Source organism: Dermochelys coriacea, chromosome 3 (assembly GCF_009764565.3).
Source record: "Dermochelys coriacea isolate rDerCor1 chromosome 3, rDerCor1.pri.v4, whole genome shotgun sequence".
In the NCBI taxonomy this organism is placed as follows: Eukaryota; Metazoa; Chordata; order Testudines; family Dermochelyidae; genus Dermochelys; species Dermochelys coriacea.
Window position 1 is genome coordinate 1,151,551 of NC_050070.1, and position 16,967 is coordinate 1,168,517.

The following is a 16,967-nucleotide window of genomic DNA, read 5'->3' on the forward strand; positions in this document are numbered from 1 at the left end:
ACTGAGGACACAGTGTTCATGCAAAAACAAGAAAATTTCCAACTTCGTCCCCGGCCTACACCTCCAAGTCTGATGTCCCTAAAGCCCTGTGGCCTCGCAGCCCAGTCCTTGCTCTTAGAGAGACCAAAGCAGATACATCTTGTTACCACCACTGGGGCGAACCATTCCCTGCTCTTCACAAACCACCCGGAGCTGGTTATTGTACAAAAACAAATGATTCACAAAGTAGCCATCAGCGTAAGGGATTTGGAAGGAATGGAGGCAGACAGCGACCAGTAAAACACAACAACTACTTTCCAGTGACCTGGGCTTTGTTCAAGGTGGATTTCTTACCGACCTTTCTCCTTCCCAGCCATGGCTGGCTGGCTCTCCACGGACGTGCAAGGGGCTGGTTTCTTTTGGTGAAAGCTCTTGGCCTACGCAGGTGTCTCACCTGCATTCAGTTTGCAGAGATTTCATGCCCTCTCCTCTGGCTTGAAGGAGGTCAGCTTTCTCAGCTTGCCAGAGCCCTAGTGCCAGGTGTCACAGATGGCAGCTGGTTTTGCCGATGTCTCTCAAAGGCCAATGACCTTGTTTCAAGAGACCGGTTGTCTGGATGTTTTTCCCTTCCCCTGCCTGGAAATGGGGCTTCCAGGTTGTGACTCCACCACACTTAATGGACATAGGAGGCAGGGGGACAGTGGTGACGTTCCCTGCTGGCAGGGAAAGACCTGTTTCTCCTTTGCTGGGACACTCTGTGAAGCCCAGTGTCCATGAGTGCCCATAGTTCCTGATGGAGTGTCACTGCCATGCAGACATTTGGTGACGCTGTTAATCACTAGCGTGCCAGGCCTTCACTAAACACCTCACTCCATACACGGTTATAACCCAGAAATGTTGGACACAATCAGTTGATCCAATTGCTGAGCACTTGATGTTCAGACCCCCTGTCTTTATAGCCCAGATAAAGTTTCTCTTCCCTGCTGGAAGCTTTCTCCTGCCCCACTTGGTAGCTTGGGGCTTCGTTTGCCTGACACATCAATGGACCTGCATTGTTTCTGCTTGACCCTGGGCTGGGCATAGAAGCAAAGACGCCTTCCTTTGTCTAGGGCAGACCTGTTTACCAACCCCCCCTGACATGCCTGGTTTAAACCCCCGTTAGTGTAATTCCAGTGTGTATCCATAACTCTTACTACACACCACACGTACATTACACAAGAACATGAATGACCAGCTGGGGACTGACCTGACCCTCACCCATGGAGATGGCACTGGGGCCAGAACTCCTCAGCCTGGCTTGGGGGCGCTACCAGCCAGCTGTTCTCCAGGCCCGGGGCCATCTCGTGGGTCATGTGGGGTGGAACGTGGCAAAGGGCAGACAGAGCGGGAGGTGGTGCTGGAGCCCTGGCATCTGACCAGCTCACCTGGCAGCTGCAGGTGGCTGTTGAAACGGGCCTGAGGCAGACCTGGTCCTTGTAGCGCACAGCCAGGGAGGAGGTTGGGGGGTGGGGCCCTTCCCAACCCTGCTCTTTGGGTGCATTCCTCCAGGAAGGGCTCAGCCCACTTCAGCGCATTCCCTTGGACCCGTCCCCCACTCTCGGGGGAGCCAAGCATGCCCTGGTCAGCAGGTCGAGCTCTGCCAAGGGGATGCAGGACAAGGCTGGGTGTCTGGCCTCTGTCCGCTGGCAGGCGGGAACCATCCATCAGCACCTCGAGGGTGGGTTCCATCCCAGGGTCTGGCCCTAGTCCAGCTTGGGCTGGGTCCGGGACGTTCACTCCAGGTAGCTAGCTGGGGTTTACTGCTTTCTGAGCTAGCTCGGGGCTGGGAGCTTTAACCGCTGGGCTAGAGCTGGCGGCTCAGGGAGGGGCCCTGCAGGGTGGGCAGGCGGCTGCGGGTTGGAAGGAAGAAGGGAGGCGTTGGCTGTTCCAGGCAGGAGCAGCCCCTGGATTCTCCCCAGCGCTTGGCTCGAGACCGGACCTCGAGCGGGGCCTGTCCTGAATGCTGGGACCAAAGGCAGCTGATGAAGGCTGGCAGGTGTAGAGGGAGCAGGTCTGTGGTGCCAGTCCTGTTTCCTGCCCCCTGAGCCCGCTGGTCCACTGCCCCTGGACTAGATGGGAGCCAGTGCCTGCCAGCGGGGAAAGACCCCAGTCCCCCTCTCACACTTGTCTCTCCCTGCGCAGGACGGGAGCTGCGAGGAGCCCGTGCCCTGCGCCCTGGAGAAGACTAGCAATGGGATGCTGAACGGCCCTGTCGGGGGCCTGGCCCCTGTGGAGGAGGCGGAAGGCGAGGGCTTTGCCAGGGTGGAGGGCGCTCACACCTACATCCTGCAGGAGACCTCGCTCTGAACAGGGCCCCAGGCACCAGGGTGGGAGATGGTGTCCGGCCGCTGGGGGTGGAGCACAAAAGCCACCCTGCGAGCACCAGGCTCGCCCTGGGAACAGCCCTGCTCAGCATACACAGTGCGAGGGGGCTACTCGTCCCCCAGCTGGGCTGCTCCCCTCCTTGGCCGGGTTCCCTGGCCCCCCCACGCTGTCCCTGCGTGGGGCTCCACGCACACTCAGGCTGCAAAGTACCAAATGACCCACAGGGGTGTCTGGGGCCCAACCTGCACTACCGGAGCCCGGCTGATGGGAGTCAGGCCCCGGCCCTGCCTTGCTGGCCACTTGCCCACATGTGCCCTGGGTGCCATAGGGGTTAACTCTGTGATGTGCCAAGCCTGGGGGCGGGGTGGGAACCCCCTGGTTCCCAGGCCTGAGCTGGGCCTTCCTTCCACCGATGCACCAGGCGATGCTGTGAGGGGACCAGCCGGCCTTGCGTCGTGGGGGGCCACGTGCCACGGATCAGGCCCTCGTTTCTATGTGCTCTAATCTCTGGAGTCCGTCCATCTCTGCACAGGTGTCAGCTGCCCATGGGGGGTGGAGGGGGGGGTCTCTGCAGGACCTCTGGATCCCCCCACTCATTGGCTGAGGTCTGGGCTGTCTGCCCCTGGAGCCCAGTGCCATTGGGCCCTGGGCTCAGGTCAGCTTGTGACATGGGGGGAGCGAGGCTAGGAGCCAGCCCCTTGGGGCGCTGGCAGGTGGCTGTGTGGGCCCAGCTTGGGCAGCACCCTCCCGCTCTGGTTGGGGGGTGCTGGGATTCTGCACTGCAGCCTCATTGCATGCAGCGGCCCCCATGCCAGGCTCTGCCCCAGGCTGCGCTTCGTGCTGGGGGCCGTAGGCTGCTCAGGCCCCTGCTCTGGCTGCAGGGGAGATGATGGACCAGCTGCATTCCTGGGGGCTGCAGCTCTGCCCTTGTCACCTGGGCTCAGAGTGGCCATTCCAGCCCTTCCTGGTGCTGTGCCATCTTGGGCTCCCCTTCGCCTGGTGCAGAGCCCGGCCTGTGCCCCCCATGTTACCCCAGGGGTCAGTGACTGTGCTGTAAAGTAGATTGATTGGTTCTGATGCGGGCTGCTGGCTACTCCCAATTGCCCCAGGCAGGGGTGCTCCAGCTGGGGCAGGGCTGGTGTACGCTGGTTGCCCCTGCTGGGGGTACGTGGGGACACAGCTATAATTTGCAATGGTACCCCCTGCTGGCAGCCCCCTCCACAGCCAATGTCCCATGCTTGCAGCCTCCTGCCCCCCACTGCCAGTGCCCCCTGCTCGAAGACCCCTTCCCCCTGCTTGCAGCACCCCACAGCCAGCTGCTCCCAGCCCCCCCCCCCCACCCCATCCTTGCTCTCTACCCACTGCTCACAGCCCCCCCCACAGCCAGGCACCCCTGCTCACAGCTCTCTGCCAGTGCCCCCTGTTCTCAGACACCCCACCCCCTCCTTGCCTCCGGGGCCCTTCCCTGGTTCTGTTCAATGAATTGTTCTAATGGTTCGTTAATTGTCTCTAGCCCCCAGCACTGGGGACTGTCGTCTCAGTAAAGTGATTCTCTGTGATGATAACGCTGCCGTGTTGTGGTCTGGGCCCTGCTTTGCGGACCCCTCCCCACCCAACTGCAGGGAAAGGGACCCCTTCCCCTGCCTAAGAGCCAGCCAGGGCTGTGCTGGCCCCCAGCACGGGAGCTCAGGCCTGGGTGCACACAGGGATGGGGCACTCCTGAGCCACGGGCATCTGCTGCCCACGCACATGCCCACGCACCAGAGAGGCGGCTGCAGCCAGCAGCAGGGCTGCGTTGGGGCTGCCAGAGCTGGGCCCAGCTCTGACAGGTGGGACCAATGGTGCCGATCAGCACGGGCCAAGGCTGTCCACCTGTGTGCCTGGAGCCAGGCCAGCCCAGCATTGGGGGCTGGGGCTGGCTCTGTGGTGACCCTGTCTCTCAGGTGGGGGTGGGCTGCTCCCCAGCCTTTGACTGTCCTGGGTTGGGCGGGATTCCCCAAGCAGCAGAAGGAGCCAGTCGCGGCTCTGATGGTGCCTCAGGGCCCTTGAGGCTGCCTGAGCTCGCCAGGCAGGGCAGAAAGCCCAGGGGCTGGTGCTGTAAAGGGGTGTGGAGGACAGAGTTGGCTGGTCCCGAGAGCCTCACCGGCAGGGAGCCGGGCCTACTAGGGGGGTGAACTGGGAGCCCATCACTTGCTGCCTTTAAAATGAGCCCAGGGTGTGGGTTGCAAGGGGGGTGAGCCAGCCCTGGGGGTGGGGGGTAAGACAGGACCTCAATGACCTGTTGAAAATGTTGCCGAAAAGCAACACAAGCAGGTAGAGCCCAGGCACAAAAGAAGATTAAACCAGCTAGAGACACAAAGGGGAACAAAGAACATCCTCCAAATACATTTGAAACGAGAGGAAGCTCAAGGACGGGGCAGGCCCGTTACACGACGAGGGGGGGAAGCAATAAGAGTGTGGGGAAATGGCAGAGGTGCTTCATGACCTCTTTGTTCTGGTTTTCACCACAGTTGGTGGCGACTGGATGTCTAACAGTGAATGCCAGTGAAAATGAGGTCGGATCAGAGGCTAAAATAGGAAAAGAGCAAGTTAAAAGTTACTTAGGCAAGTCAGGCTTTGTTTACACTGGCATTTTATAGCGCTGCAACTTTCTCACTCAAGGTGTGAAACCCCCAACCCCGCCCCCGAGCGCTGCAAATTTCAGTGCTGCAAAGTGCCAGTGTAGACAGTGCCCCAGCGCTGGGAGCCGCACCCCTCGCAGGGGTGGGTATTTTACAGCGCTGGGAGAACTTTCTGCCGCGACTACACAGCCACGTTAAAACACTGCCATGGCAGCACTTTAACATTGCTGTTGAAGACGTGCCCTTCGATGCTTTCAAGTCCCCAGGACCGGAGGAAATTTACCCTAGAATACTCAAGGAGCTGACTGAGGAGATACCTGAGCCATTAGCGATTATCTTTGAAAAGTCGTAGAAGACAGGAGAGATTCCCAAGGACTAGAAAAGGGCAAATCTAGTGCCAATCTATAAAAAGGGAAATAAGGACAACCCGGGGAATTACAGACCAGTCAGCTTCACTTCTGTACCCTGAAAGATAATGGAGCAAACAATTTAGCCATCAATTTGCAAACATCCTAGAAGATCATAAGGTGATAAATAACAGTCAACATGGATTTGTCAAAAACAAATCATGTCAAACCAACCTGATAGCTTTCTTTGACAGTGTAACAAGCCTTGTGGATGGGGGGAAGCGGTAGATGTGGTATATATTGACTTTAGTAAAGCTTTTGATACTGTCTTGCATGACCTACTCATAAACAAACTAGGGAAATGGAGCTACTATACGGTGGGTGCAGAACTGGTTGGAAAACCGTTCCTAGAGAGTAATCATCAGTGGTTCACGGTCATGCTGGAAGGACATAACAAGTGGGGTCCCACAGGGATCGTTCTGGGTCCGGTTCTGTTCAATAGCTTCAGTGATTTAGATAATGGCATAGGGAGTACACTTATAAAGTTTGCAGACGATACCAAGCTGGGAGGGGTTGCAAGTGCTTTGGAGGACAGGATTAAAATTCAAAATGAGTTGGACAAACTGGAGAAATGGTCTGAAGTAAATAGGATGAACTTCAATAAAGACAAATGCAAAGTACTCCCCTTAGGAAGGAATAATCAGTTACACACATACAAAAAGGGAAATGACGGCCTAGGAAGGAGTACTGTGGAAAGGGATCTGGGGGTCATAGTGGATCACAAGATAAGTAGGAGTCAACAGTGGAACACTGTGGCAAAAAAAAGCAATCATTCTAGGATGTATTAGCAGGAGTGTTATAAGCAAGACACAAAAAGTGATTCTTCTGCTCTACTCTGCGCTGATTAGGCCTTAGCTGGAGTATTGTGTCCAGTTCTGGGCGCCACATTTCAGGAAAGATTTGGAGAAAGTCCAGAGAAGAGCAGCAAAAATGATGAAAGGTGAAACATGACCTATGAGGGAAGAAAACATGACCTATGAGGGAAGATTGAAAAAACTGGGTTTGTTTATCCTGGAGAAGAGAAGACTGAGAGGGGACATGATAACAGTACATAAAAGGTTGTTACAAGGAGGAAGAAGACAAATGGTTCCTGTTAACCTCCGAGGATAGGACAAGGATTTAAACTGCAGCCAGGACGGTTTAGGTTGGACATTAGGAAAAAAGTCTGACCTGTCAGGGTGGTCAGGCACTGGGATAAATTGCCCAGGGAGGTGGTGGAACTCCAACATTGGAGGTTTTTAAAAGCAGGTTGGACAAACACCTGTCAGGGATAGTCTAGTTTCTCAAATGCAGCCACCGTGGCTGCATGCGGCCACCAGGGGCTTTTCTTGTGGCCACAGCCTCCTGGGTGTTGCTTTGGGGGGGGGGCAAGCAGTGGCCTCTCCCCAAGGGCCCCCAGCAGGGGTTGGACCCTGTCTACCCCTGGAGAGACAAACAGTGGAGCAGGCAGCCACTGAGTTCCCCACCTTCCCGGAGGTGCTGGGGTCAGACTTCCACCCTGGGGTGGTGGGCAGCAGGCTCCAGCTGGGAGGCTCTGTCCCCTGGGCGCAGGGCATCGGGCTCTATCTCCTGGGTGTGGGGCATCGAGCTGCGTCCCCCAGCTCACTACCTCCCCGTCGGCCTATCTCCCCATCCAGGGCTTAATTTGTCTCCAGGCTTCCCCGGGCTGAGGAAATCTGCTGAGAAAAGGGATATTTCTATGATTGTTAATATCACTTTTCACAGCAGACTTAGTAGCTAGCTGGAGGCTGTGAAAAGTGATACAAACGTACAAGTATCACTTTTCACAGCACCAGAGTTACTAGCCAGCAAAACTAAACCAAAAAGAATCAAAAGAAAGAACAACAAAAAAGACAAGAGTGTGCAAAGCACCTTCTTTGCGTCTACTCTGTTTAGGTCCAGTAAAGAATAGAGACAATTGTATGTTATTTTTATTACTGAGTCAGCAAAAAAAGCCCTAGATAAATAAATCACCGGGATTTGGGCACATATCTGTGCACATTTGTTTGGTTGTCCTAAAGTTAATGGCACTCTGAGGCCACCAGAAAATGTGTTGGGAGATCCCCTAGTTAATCCTTCGTCCCGCCCTGAGTGCAGGGGACGGGACTCGGTGACTCTCGAGGTCCCTCCAGTCCAGTGAAGGGCTGCGCCTGCTTCTGGTGCTGGCTTCTGCCAGCCTCACTGAGCTGCCCCAGGGGTGGGGGTGAGCGAGTGCCAGGTTCTGCCCTGCCCCACCTGCTGTGCCTGGCACACAATGGGAACTTGCCCCCCAGCTCTCATGTGGGTCGGTGTCAGCTACCCCAGCCCTTCACTGGTGAGCCTGAGGCTCCCACACCCCAGTGCATATAGAGCCAGCATAACAGGGCCAAGCCATCCCAGCCCCCGCAGCCTGCAAGACCCCCACCCCTTCTAGCTTGCCATGCTGAGCACTTTCCTGAGGCTCTCCCTGTGGGGCAGGGGCTCCCCTAAGTCCTGAGGCTACCCCTGCAGCCCATATCCAGCTGCACCCTATGCTGTCTGCTGATGCCAGGCCCTCTCCGAGGGGCAGCTGGGTGTTCCCCCGCCTTGGCCCTGTTCCAGGAGCTGGCCCAGCCTTTCTCTCTGCCTTGCCTTAGAGCTGTCCTGTGTCCCCCAGCAGCAGGGACCCCAGCTGTGCTCCCAGCCCCCCTCGCTGCCCTGGAACAGCCAGGCTGCAAATACACTGGGGGCTCTTATCTGTAGAGCAGGAAGAGGCCCCCTCCCCACACCTCCAGCTGTTCTCCCAGCCCCCTCCCCCCTTCCGGCCCTCGCTGTGGTTCCTAGCACAGCCCGGCCCAGTCGGGGGCTCACCTGTGCAGTGGGGAGCAGAGCCCTTGCTAAGCTGGAGCCAGGGGTGCCGGCTACTGGGCTGGGAGTGCCTGCGAGCAGGCAGGAGCTGGCACCATGGGGCCCAGGGCTGGGCTGGCACAATGCAGTGGGCTTGGGCACGGCTGTGGGGCAGGTAGGGTTACCACCTTTGAGCTTCAAAAAACCCAGCCCCACCAGGGAACCCTGCCCCCTCCCCTAGCAGCCACGCCTAGCACCTAGTGAGGTAACACAGCTCGGCACAACTGAGAGCACATCGCACGGCTCCTCACATGCGTGACTCAATCCTGCACGGCCGCTCGTGTGGCGGGGGCAGCCAGCCGCTGTCTGTCCCACAGGCTGCTCGGGCATCGCCTGTCCTGTGTCTGTGGGAAGAGGGCAGCCCCGCTCGCTGGCCCCAGGCCTTTCACACTGGCCAGCCTGGCGCACGGGGAGACACGACGCTGGAGCCCGGTGGTTCTCAAATGTTTTGCATTGACACAGGAAGCCTCTGAGTGCACCCAGCCCCCCTAGAAATCAAAGACACGGGGGGGGGGGTCACAGCTCACGACCCATGTTGGAGAACCCTGCTTTGGCCCCATGTCAGACAGCCCAGCACAGGCCGGTCTTTTCCTGGCAACTGCAAATCCCTAAAAAACAGGGCCAGGCGGGTCAAATCCTGGCCAGGCAGTAACCCCAGGGCAGGGCCGTGGGGGAGGGGTGGGGTGGGGGTCGCTGCATGCACAGAGCTGGGCCCTGAGTGCTGGGCAAGGGCAGAACAGAACCTGTGGCCGAGGGCAGCCCCTCTCCAGACATGAATGGGGGGGTGATTTGTCCTGGCCCCTAGGCGGGCTCCAGCTGCCAGAGGCTGAAGCTCCAACCCCTGCCCCCCCAACACTCTGCAGCACCGAACTCCCCCCCACATTTGCTCTGCAGGCTCAAAGCACAGCAGCATGGGCCCCAGGCCCTGCCTGTCTGTCCCTCCATTCGTCCAGACCCCCGGCCCAGCCCGCGGACAGGGAGACCAGCTGTCTGGGGCAGCTGCATCCAGCCATCCCCAGTGAGGGGCCCCACGGCTCTGCTCCCAGTGGCTCCTTGCTGACAGCTGGGGGCACGCAGGGCTGGCACATGGGTGGCTGGGGGGAAGTGCTCCCCAGGCCCCAGCTGTGCCGTGAAGGACCCCGCTTCCCGGCAGAGGCAGCTGAGTGGAGGAGAAGGCGGCCTCGTTAGTGAGCGGGACGCTGTCCAGGTGCCAGACAGATTTACAGCCCTAGCCTTGGCCCTGGCCTCTTTCCCATGGAGCTGGGTTGCTGGTTCCTCTCACTGCACCGGCAGCCCCTCCAGAGCCTCCCACCCGCAGCACCAGGAGTTGGCTGCCTGGCTGGGCCAGGTCCCCCCTTTCTCTGGGCCGGACCCAGCTGCACCCCAGCTGTGCATTGGCCCAGCCCCCCACGGGGGCAGGGAGCGCCTGGGGGACAGAGCCCAAGTATTGGGTTGCACAAGGAAGGAGGTGGTGAATAATCCAGAGACACCATGTGCAGTGCGGGGCCCTCCCCTGCCAAGGAGAGAGCAGAGCGGGAGGGTCAGCAGAGGGCAACACGGGCTGGAAAATCTCAGCTATGCAGAGACAGATGATTGGGCTTGTTGCCTTCCAGGGGGACAGAGAAGGGATGTGCTACAAGGCTGTAAAACCAGGATGCTCAGAGAAGGCAGATTCTGCTCTCCAAACCCCACAGCACAAGCCTAAGGGGACCATCAAGGACATTCAAAGGAAGTAATACAGACTTGGTTACATGCTGCATAATTAGCCTGTGAAACTCACTGCCACAGGAAGTTGTGAGGCAAGTATCTGGCAAGGTTCAAAGAGGGGCTGCCTCTGGCTCACAGGACTCTCCAGAGCCAGTGTAAGTGACAGTCACTGTTTGGAAGGCAGTGGTGTTGCACTATGATGAAGGTTGAAACCTGCTCGCTGTTTAAGAGCCGATTCTTCTGAGTGCTGGGAAATTCCCGTGTCTCAGCTTGGCCGGAGAATGGCTGTGCTCAGGGTCCCCGCTGTAGGCCCTGTGGTCCCAGCAAGGGGACCCAGCGATTTAGGGACACCCCAACACGGCCACATTTGGTAACATGCCTGGCACACACCTGGGGCTGAGACTGGCTGATCTCACCATGGGGCCTGGTTTCAGCTGCTGCCCACTACGGCCCCTCTGGGAAACAGGCAAGGCTGGGGGAGCCACCAGCAGTCCCTTGTGCCTGTTCTCAGGCAGGCTGTGGCCACTGAGCCCGCCCGGGTGGCACCCAAGCCCTGCATGCCCAAGTCCTGCCCTGGCAACTCTTGGTCAGGCTGTGCTGTGTATGGTGGGTTTTCCAGGGAGAAGTTCCTGCTTCTGGCACTGGCACTGCCAACTCCATAGCTAGTCGTCCAGGAGAAGAGCAGGGCTGCGAGAAAAGGCAGCTGAAAGATGCAAGAAAATGGCTGCGGCCAGGGGACAGCCCTGTGCCCCATGCTCCTCTCCTCGCCCTGAACCCCAGGCATGAGAGTGAGCAACGCCAGGCCAGGAATTGCGGAGGGGTCCGAGCGCCCAGAAGGGCATCCACACTGGCATGCAAGTCCTGAGCCAGGGACCAAGGCAGCACCTGTCCGCTGACCTCCCGTGAAACAGGAACTCGCCTTTATCGAGGAAAATAAACCCAGCCAAGTGCTTCCCACACAAACTCCTCCAGGCCAGGCGAACCCAGCGCCCCCCAGCGCTGCGCCCCCTGCAGCAGGCTGGTCCGTGTGGGAGGGGCTCTGCAGGCATGTTGGACACTAGAAAACATTTACTGACAGGGTCTTTCACAACAGCTGCAGCAGACCTCAGCGCCCCCCCCCACCCCCGCCACCACCGTGAGCCGTGCCCAGACCACATGGGGCAGGTACAAATCACACCGTACAGCGAAACATGCAATGGCTGGAGCTCTGTTTTGCCCTGGTTCAAATGTAAATCCTGGTGCATCCGTAACCCTGGGGGTGCTACGGACCCACTGTGCATGGGCGGGAGGAGGGTTAGTGGTACGGGGAGAGGGCGTTTGCCCGTAAGGCACCCACTTTAATAGCCAAACCGCTCAAAGGTCCCCATGCTGGGGCACTGACTTGAGTTAGGCACATAGCGCTGGGCAGGGCTTGGGGCGATCCCCCCATTAATGCTGTCCAAGCCACATGCACAGGGAGTGTCCTGGATGCCCGTCTGCACTGCAGGGGACGGTCGGGCTCCCAAGGGTACCGAGATGGGACTGAGGCTCAGTGCAGGCCATGCTGTGGGTGGACACATGGCAGGGTCAGCACTCAGCCTGAACTCGGCCTTAAGAGCACTTCGGGGCAGCGAATGAAACCCCAGCTTCAGGCCTTGAGCGGCTCCTGCTTAGAGACCAGGGAGACCTTCTCGGGGCAGATTAACTGCAGCTGCCACTGCGGGTTTCTGGGACCCACCCTGTTCAGCGCCTGGCACTGGCCACTGTGAGAGCCGGGACTGCGGATGAGGTGGCTCCTGGCTTGGATCCCATCCCTACATGCTCCGGAGATCCGCCCAAGGCTACCAACTGCGTCAGTGAGAACAGAACCCAGGAGTCCAGATGTCCAGGACCAGACCATGCTGCCCGTCAAACCCGGATTGCACAGCGTGAGTTGGAATGTGGGGTTGGGGACCACGGCAAGGGCTGGGAAGGCACACTGTGATGTGGCTCCCACCTGCTCTCTGGCCTGAGGCCTTCCTCCTCCCCCATCTCTTCCCTCCTCTTCCTCTCGGCCTGGGAGCCCGGCTGTCTCCCTGCAGGGAGGGGATCAGTCCATTGCCTGCGTTTCCTTGCTGGCCAGGCCGGGTCGGCTGAGAGCGGGGGCAATGGGGCCAGCAGAGACCCCGAGGAGGCTGGAGCCAATGGGAGGAGGCGGTGCCAGCCGGGGTCACATGGCTGCTGCTGCCAGGGTCTGGGAGATCAGAGACGAGGCGAGTCTGGGCCAGCCCTGCAGAGTGCTGGGGTCCCGTGGGGCCAGGCAGCCGGCTCGGCCGGCCTCGGGCTCGGTTCCATGCAGGGAGCTGGAGCGCTGGGCTGCAGGCTGGGAAGTGTCACAGGGCTGCCCCCCTCACAGCCCCTCCTCATCCTGCTGCTGGGGGCTGCGGGCGAAGCTGCAGGCAGGTCAGCAACATCCGCTCCCCAGGCTCCAGCGTAGAGACGGGACCGCATGGGCCATTTCTGCAAGACACGGCGGCAAGGGCTCTGCAGCGGGGCCACGTGCCCGGCTGGAGGCCCCAGGAGAGAGACAGACAAGCAGGGGTCGGGGAGGGCAGCTACTCCAGGCCAAATCCATGGGGCGCCCTGGGGCCTCCTGTCTCTGCATACCTAGGGGGGTCGTTCATGCCCCCAGCTGTCTCAAGGACCTGGCCCAGACGCCCCCACCCGTCACTTCCCTCAGACCAGCTGCCACCACCCACTGCCCCCTGCAGAGCTATACCCGGAAAGGGGTTTTCCTGCATTTCTAGGTGGGAGATGTCCGCGCGGGGCCTGGGGGATGGAACAGACCTGCCATGAGCAGAGCCGGAGCTGCCTGCCCCCCTCATGCCCCTCGGCCTTGCAGCAGCACTCGAACTGAGGTGGTGCCCTGGGGCCCACCACCCTACCAAGGGGCACAGCACACATGGCCCTATGCTGGCACGAACCAGGGACCCTGGGCAGCCCAGTGCATGCTGGGGAGCCTGGCCTGTTACCTTCATGGGGTGCAGGAAGCTGGGCGCCCTCGCCAGTGGGGCTGCCTCGGGGGGCAGTTGGCCCTGGTGCAAGGTGTGGGTCAGGTGGGCGATGTAGCTGGTGGCCAGGACGAGCACGTCCAGCTTGGAGAGCTTGGTGTCTGGCGGGACCGAGGGCAGCGCAGCCTGGAGCGCCAGGAAGGCCTGGCGCAGGGTCCGCACGCGGCTGCGTTCCCGGGCCGCGTTCTCGGGGCATAGCTTCCCCATGCTCCCTCTGGGCAGAGCGCAGCTGGCATGGCCCTGGGGAGAGAGACAGCACTGAGCCCGGACACAGCCAAAAGCCCCGGTGTGACCTGGCCAGTCCCCAGCCCAAGGAGTGCGGGGACCACGTCTGCCCACAGAGCCAGGAGACCCCTCTGGACACCCCACGGTCCCTCCTGGGGTCTGGAGACCCTGCCTGACACCCCACGATCCCTCCTGGGGCCCTGAGACCCCTCCCAACACCCCGTGGTCACTCCCAAGGCCTGGAGACTCCGCCCCTATGCCCCATGGTCCCTCCTGGGGTCCGGAGACCCTGCCTGACACCCCATCATCCCTTCTGGGGCCCTGAGACCCCTCCCAATACCCCGTGGTCACTCCCAAGGCCTGGAGACTCCACCCCTATGCCCCACGGTCCCTCCTGGGGTCCAGAGACCCTGCCTGACACCCCATCATCCCTCCTGGACCCCTGAGACCCCTCCCAACCCCCTGTGGTTACTCCCAAGGCCTGGAGACTCTGCCCCTATGTCCCACGGTCACTCCTGGGGCCCAGAGACCCCATCCCAAATCTCCTTGTCTCGGTTCTATGCCTGGCCCATGAGCCCAGGACACGTGGGGACTCTCCTTGGTGACACCAGCCAGCCCTTGGTGGCCAGGCTGAGCCAGAGAACCTGGTGCCTGGTACTTGGCAATGCAGGTGTGGGAGGCAGCACCCAGACTCTGAGCATTCGCCCCCGCCCTGGGCACCCAGCTGGGCACAGGGAAGAGCCTGCACTAAGCCGAGAAACGGCTGCCCCATCAGGAGCCACATGTTGCTGCCTGCCCCTCCCCTTCCTGTCAGTGCCTCTCGGGGCAGAGACCGAGCATGGAGAGCAGGCCACTCCCTGCAACCGGGCTCTTCCCTAACCCTATCCTGGTCCCCACAGAAACCTCCAGCCCCTTCCTGAAGCCTGCTGGGCCCTTGGCTTCCAGGGTCTTTTGTGGCAGAGAGTTCCACAGGCTGTGCGCTGTGTGGCAGCGTTCCCTTCATCCCTGTTAACTGTGCTGATTTCAGCTGCACGGAGCATCCCTGACTGCTCTTGGCTGGGGGGCACTGCAGCCCTGCCCCTGCCTCTGTCCCATTCTGGGCCCCACGTCACATCCCCCCCTCACGCTGAGCAGCCCAGCCTTGACCCTCCCTGCCGGCCCTCATGTCCCTCGCCACCAGCCTGCCCCCCGGCCCTCCTTGCTCCAGTGAAGTGGGTGCCCAGCCCTGGCACCATGCCCCAGCGAGGTGCCCTTCAGTTCTCAGAGCAGCTCCCAGCCTGTTCCGGCCCCTGCTGTGCAGCCTGGCTGGCTGGTCGCTCCTGGGCCACCCTCTGCCCACCACGCCACGGTTTTCACTGAGCCTCAGCCGCGGCCTGCTCTGCCCCAGCGACTGGCGCCCATGTGGTGCCCAGCCAGGGGTGCAAGGCGGGCATATGTTTACTCTGCGTGTCAGTGTCCAGTCCCACCGCCCTGGTGCTGCCTGGCCCCAGGTCAGCTGCCCTGGCTGCCCCAGGCTCCTCCAGTCTGTGATCGTGTGACCTGCAAACGCTGCCCCTGCTATTCGCTCAGTCCCCCCCATGCTAGGTCGTTAACATTTTGATTAATGGTCCCAGCTGGCACACAGAGCCCCCCACCCCACTGGGAATGGGTCTTCCTTGCGCTTGGGTTCCTGCCCTTTGCCCCAGCCAGGCCAGCTGCCTTCCACCAGCCGGGGCCGTGCCCCAGAGTTTCAGAAAGTCTAAACATATAATGACAAAAAGAAAAGGAGGACTTGTGGCACCTTAGAGACTAACAAATTTATTTGAGCATAAGCTTTTGTGAGCTACAGCTCACTTCATCGGATGCATTCGGTGTATATCAATCTCCCCTCTGTATTTTCCACCCAATGCATCCGATGAAGTGAGCTGTAGCTCACGAAAGCTTATGCTCAAATAAATTTGTTAGTCTCTAAGGTGCCACAAGTCCTCCTTTTCTTTTTGCGAATACAGACTAACACGGCTGCTACTCTGAAACATATAATGACAGCGGCTGGAGGAGCTAGGAGCCCTCCCACACCTGCGCCCTGCCCTGCTCCCCACAGTGCCCCCTGCTGGGAGGGGCTCAGGCTGGAGGAGCCAGGAACTCCCCCCACAACCCACACTCCTGCTCCACTCCCCACGGTGCCCCGTGCTGGGTGCGAGTCCCAGCTTGAACTCTCCCTCTGGTCCTTACCCTGCCTGCAGCTGGGAGGGTCCCCGTTGCACTGTGGCACAGGCTGGGCGTGTCGGTGGCTCCCTGGCTGCTGCCCACCTCTTGCTGGCTTGCTCTCCTCCAGCCCGGGGGGAGCCTTGGTGAGCTTGGGCTGCCTCTCATCTTCCCACCAGCCGGGGCAGAGGCTGGCCTGAGGGTGCATGTCTCTGGCCCCTGGCTAGCCATTCGCTTCCCTTCCGCTCCTGCAAAGGTGCTCTCGGCCATGCCTAGCGCAGCGGTGCTGCTAGTCCCTGGGCCAGCCTGCTCCCATCGGCAGGTCTGGGCGGCTGCGCTGGCCAGGCGAGGGGTCCTGGGGATAACTGGGAGGTGCTGCGTGCCGGGTGCCCTGCCTGCGGGGAGCTGCTGGGAGTACCCCACAGCGCTCGCTCCTTATCTGCCTCCTGGGACGTGTAAGGAGAGACGCCGCGGCTCGTTCCTGCTCGGAGCAGTATCCGGGCGAGCATCCCACGCTCCCTGGCCGCCCCCTCCTTGGCACTTTGCATGGGAGGAGAACGAGCGGCCCCGGCCGGAGCCTCCCTCCAGTTCTCCCAGGGCCTGGGCTGGGCTGGGGAGCTCGGCTCTCCCCCGGGCAAGGGCACCACCCAGTGCCACGCTCCCTGCCTGTGCCTGGCTGTGCCGGGGAGCTGCAGGTTGGCACCTGGTCCTTCGCACCTCAGTGATGGCTGGGCCTGGGCTCAGAGTCGATGCTTGGCGCTGCCACGTGGGAGTCAGGACTCCATGCCTGCCCTGGCTTCCCGCTTCCATGCTGCAACACCCGGCTCAGCGCCCCTCAGCGACCACCTGTAGCTCAGCTCTGGGCTGTGCTGCTGATTAAAGCACAGGAGGTAACCCGGAGATGACGGAGCCGGGCTGCCTGCTCCAGGCTGTGCACTGCCCCCACACCGGGCGACACACAGGGCAGGGCCCACCTGAGACTCCCAGCCCCATCTCGAGGTGCAACGTCCTCTCCCCGGGGACTCCCCTCCATGCCCCTTCCTTGTCTCCTGCGCTCCCTGGAGATTGCTCTCCTGGGGGGCCTGTCTCCCCGCCCAGCACAGAGCCGGGGAAAACCAACCCTGGGAGCGTGATAAAGAGTGGTGAACCCCCCACCCCAGCACAGTCCCAGGGGAGGGGTCTGGAGCCCCCAGCCCTTGAGAGGAGGCAGAGCTGGGTGGCCAAGGGGGCGAGGCCGTGATGGAGTCAAGCGCCCCAGAGCTCCCTGTGGTCCAGGGCGGCCGGAGGTCAAGGAGAAGGAGGAGGAGGGAGCAGCCGGAGGAGGGGGCTGCTGGCCGAGCAGCTCCACTGCGCGCCAACAGATGAATCCAGGGCGCAAGCGGGCTGGGGGAGGGCAGAGTCCTGGACCTTGGCTGCGGCTGGGAAGAGTCCAGCTGGGGCTGTAAGCAGGCCCCAAGGGGGCAGAGTTGGGGGATGGGAAAGTGGCTGACAAGGCCAGGGATGGGGGGGGCGCTGGCCTGCCCCTCAGCTGGGCATCTCCTGGGGCTCCTAGAGCTGGGCTGGGACCGGTGGCAGCTCCCAGCACT

At 60.7% G+C, this 16,967-nt stretch overlaps 2 protein-coding genes across 3 annotated transcripts in view; one reads left to right on the top strand and one right to left on the bottom strand.

The window, feature by feature from the left end:
• Positions 1-3,615, top strand: part of SLC5A6 (solute carrier family 5 member 6) — a 15,471-nt gene extending 11,856 nt beyond the window's left edge. The window contains exons 15-17 of one of the 2 annotated variants that reach the window (XM_043509936.1): positions 528-538; positions 1,470-1,476; positions 2,161-3,615. In XM_043509936.1, the coding sequence (XP_043365871.1) occupies positions 528-538; positions 1,470-1,476; positions 2,161-2,325 (183 nt within the window). In that variant the 3' untranslated portion in view covers positions 2,326-3,615. The remainder of the gene's footprint in view (positions 1-527; positions 539-1,469; positions 1,477-2,160) is intronic. The other variant, XM_038396912.2, reaches the window with a different exon arrangement.
• Positions 3,616-8,249: 4,634 nt separating this feature from the next.
• TCF23 (transcription factor 23) lies at positions 8,250-15,671 on the bottom strand. The gene is made up of 3 exons (XM_038396340.2): positions 15,409-15,671; positions 12,934-13,212; positions 8,250-12,421 (listed from the first exon to the last, which is right to left on the bottom strand). Exons 1-3 carry the CDS (start codon positions 15,649-15,651, stop codon positions 12,164-12,166), a joined length of 780 nt encoding a protein of 259 aa, XP_038252268.1. The 5' UTR covers positions 15,652-15,671; the 3' UTR covers positions 8,250-12,163.
• Positions 15,672-16,967: the final 1,296 nt, after the last annotated feature.

Excerpts from the sequence above, each read along its gene's own strand:
- TCF23 (XM_038396340.2), bottom strand. The coding sequence starts at position 15,651 with ATGGCCGAGAGCACCTTTGCAGGAGCGGAAGGGAAGCGAATGGCTAGC. Across the intron at positions 13,213-15,408 it reads CCCTCCCAGCTGCAGGCAGG|GGCCATGCCAGCTGCGCTCT; the intron begins GTAAGGACCAGA and ends CTCTCTCCCCAG. Across the intron at positions 12,422-12,933 it reads GCTTCCTGCACCCCATGAAG|AAATGGCCCATGCGGTCCCG; the intron begins GTAACAGGCCAG and ends CGTGTCTTGCAG.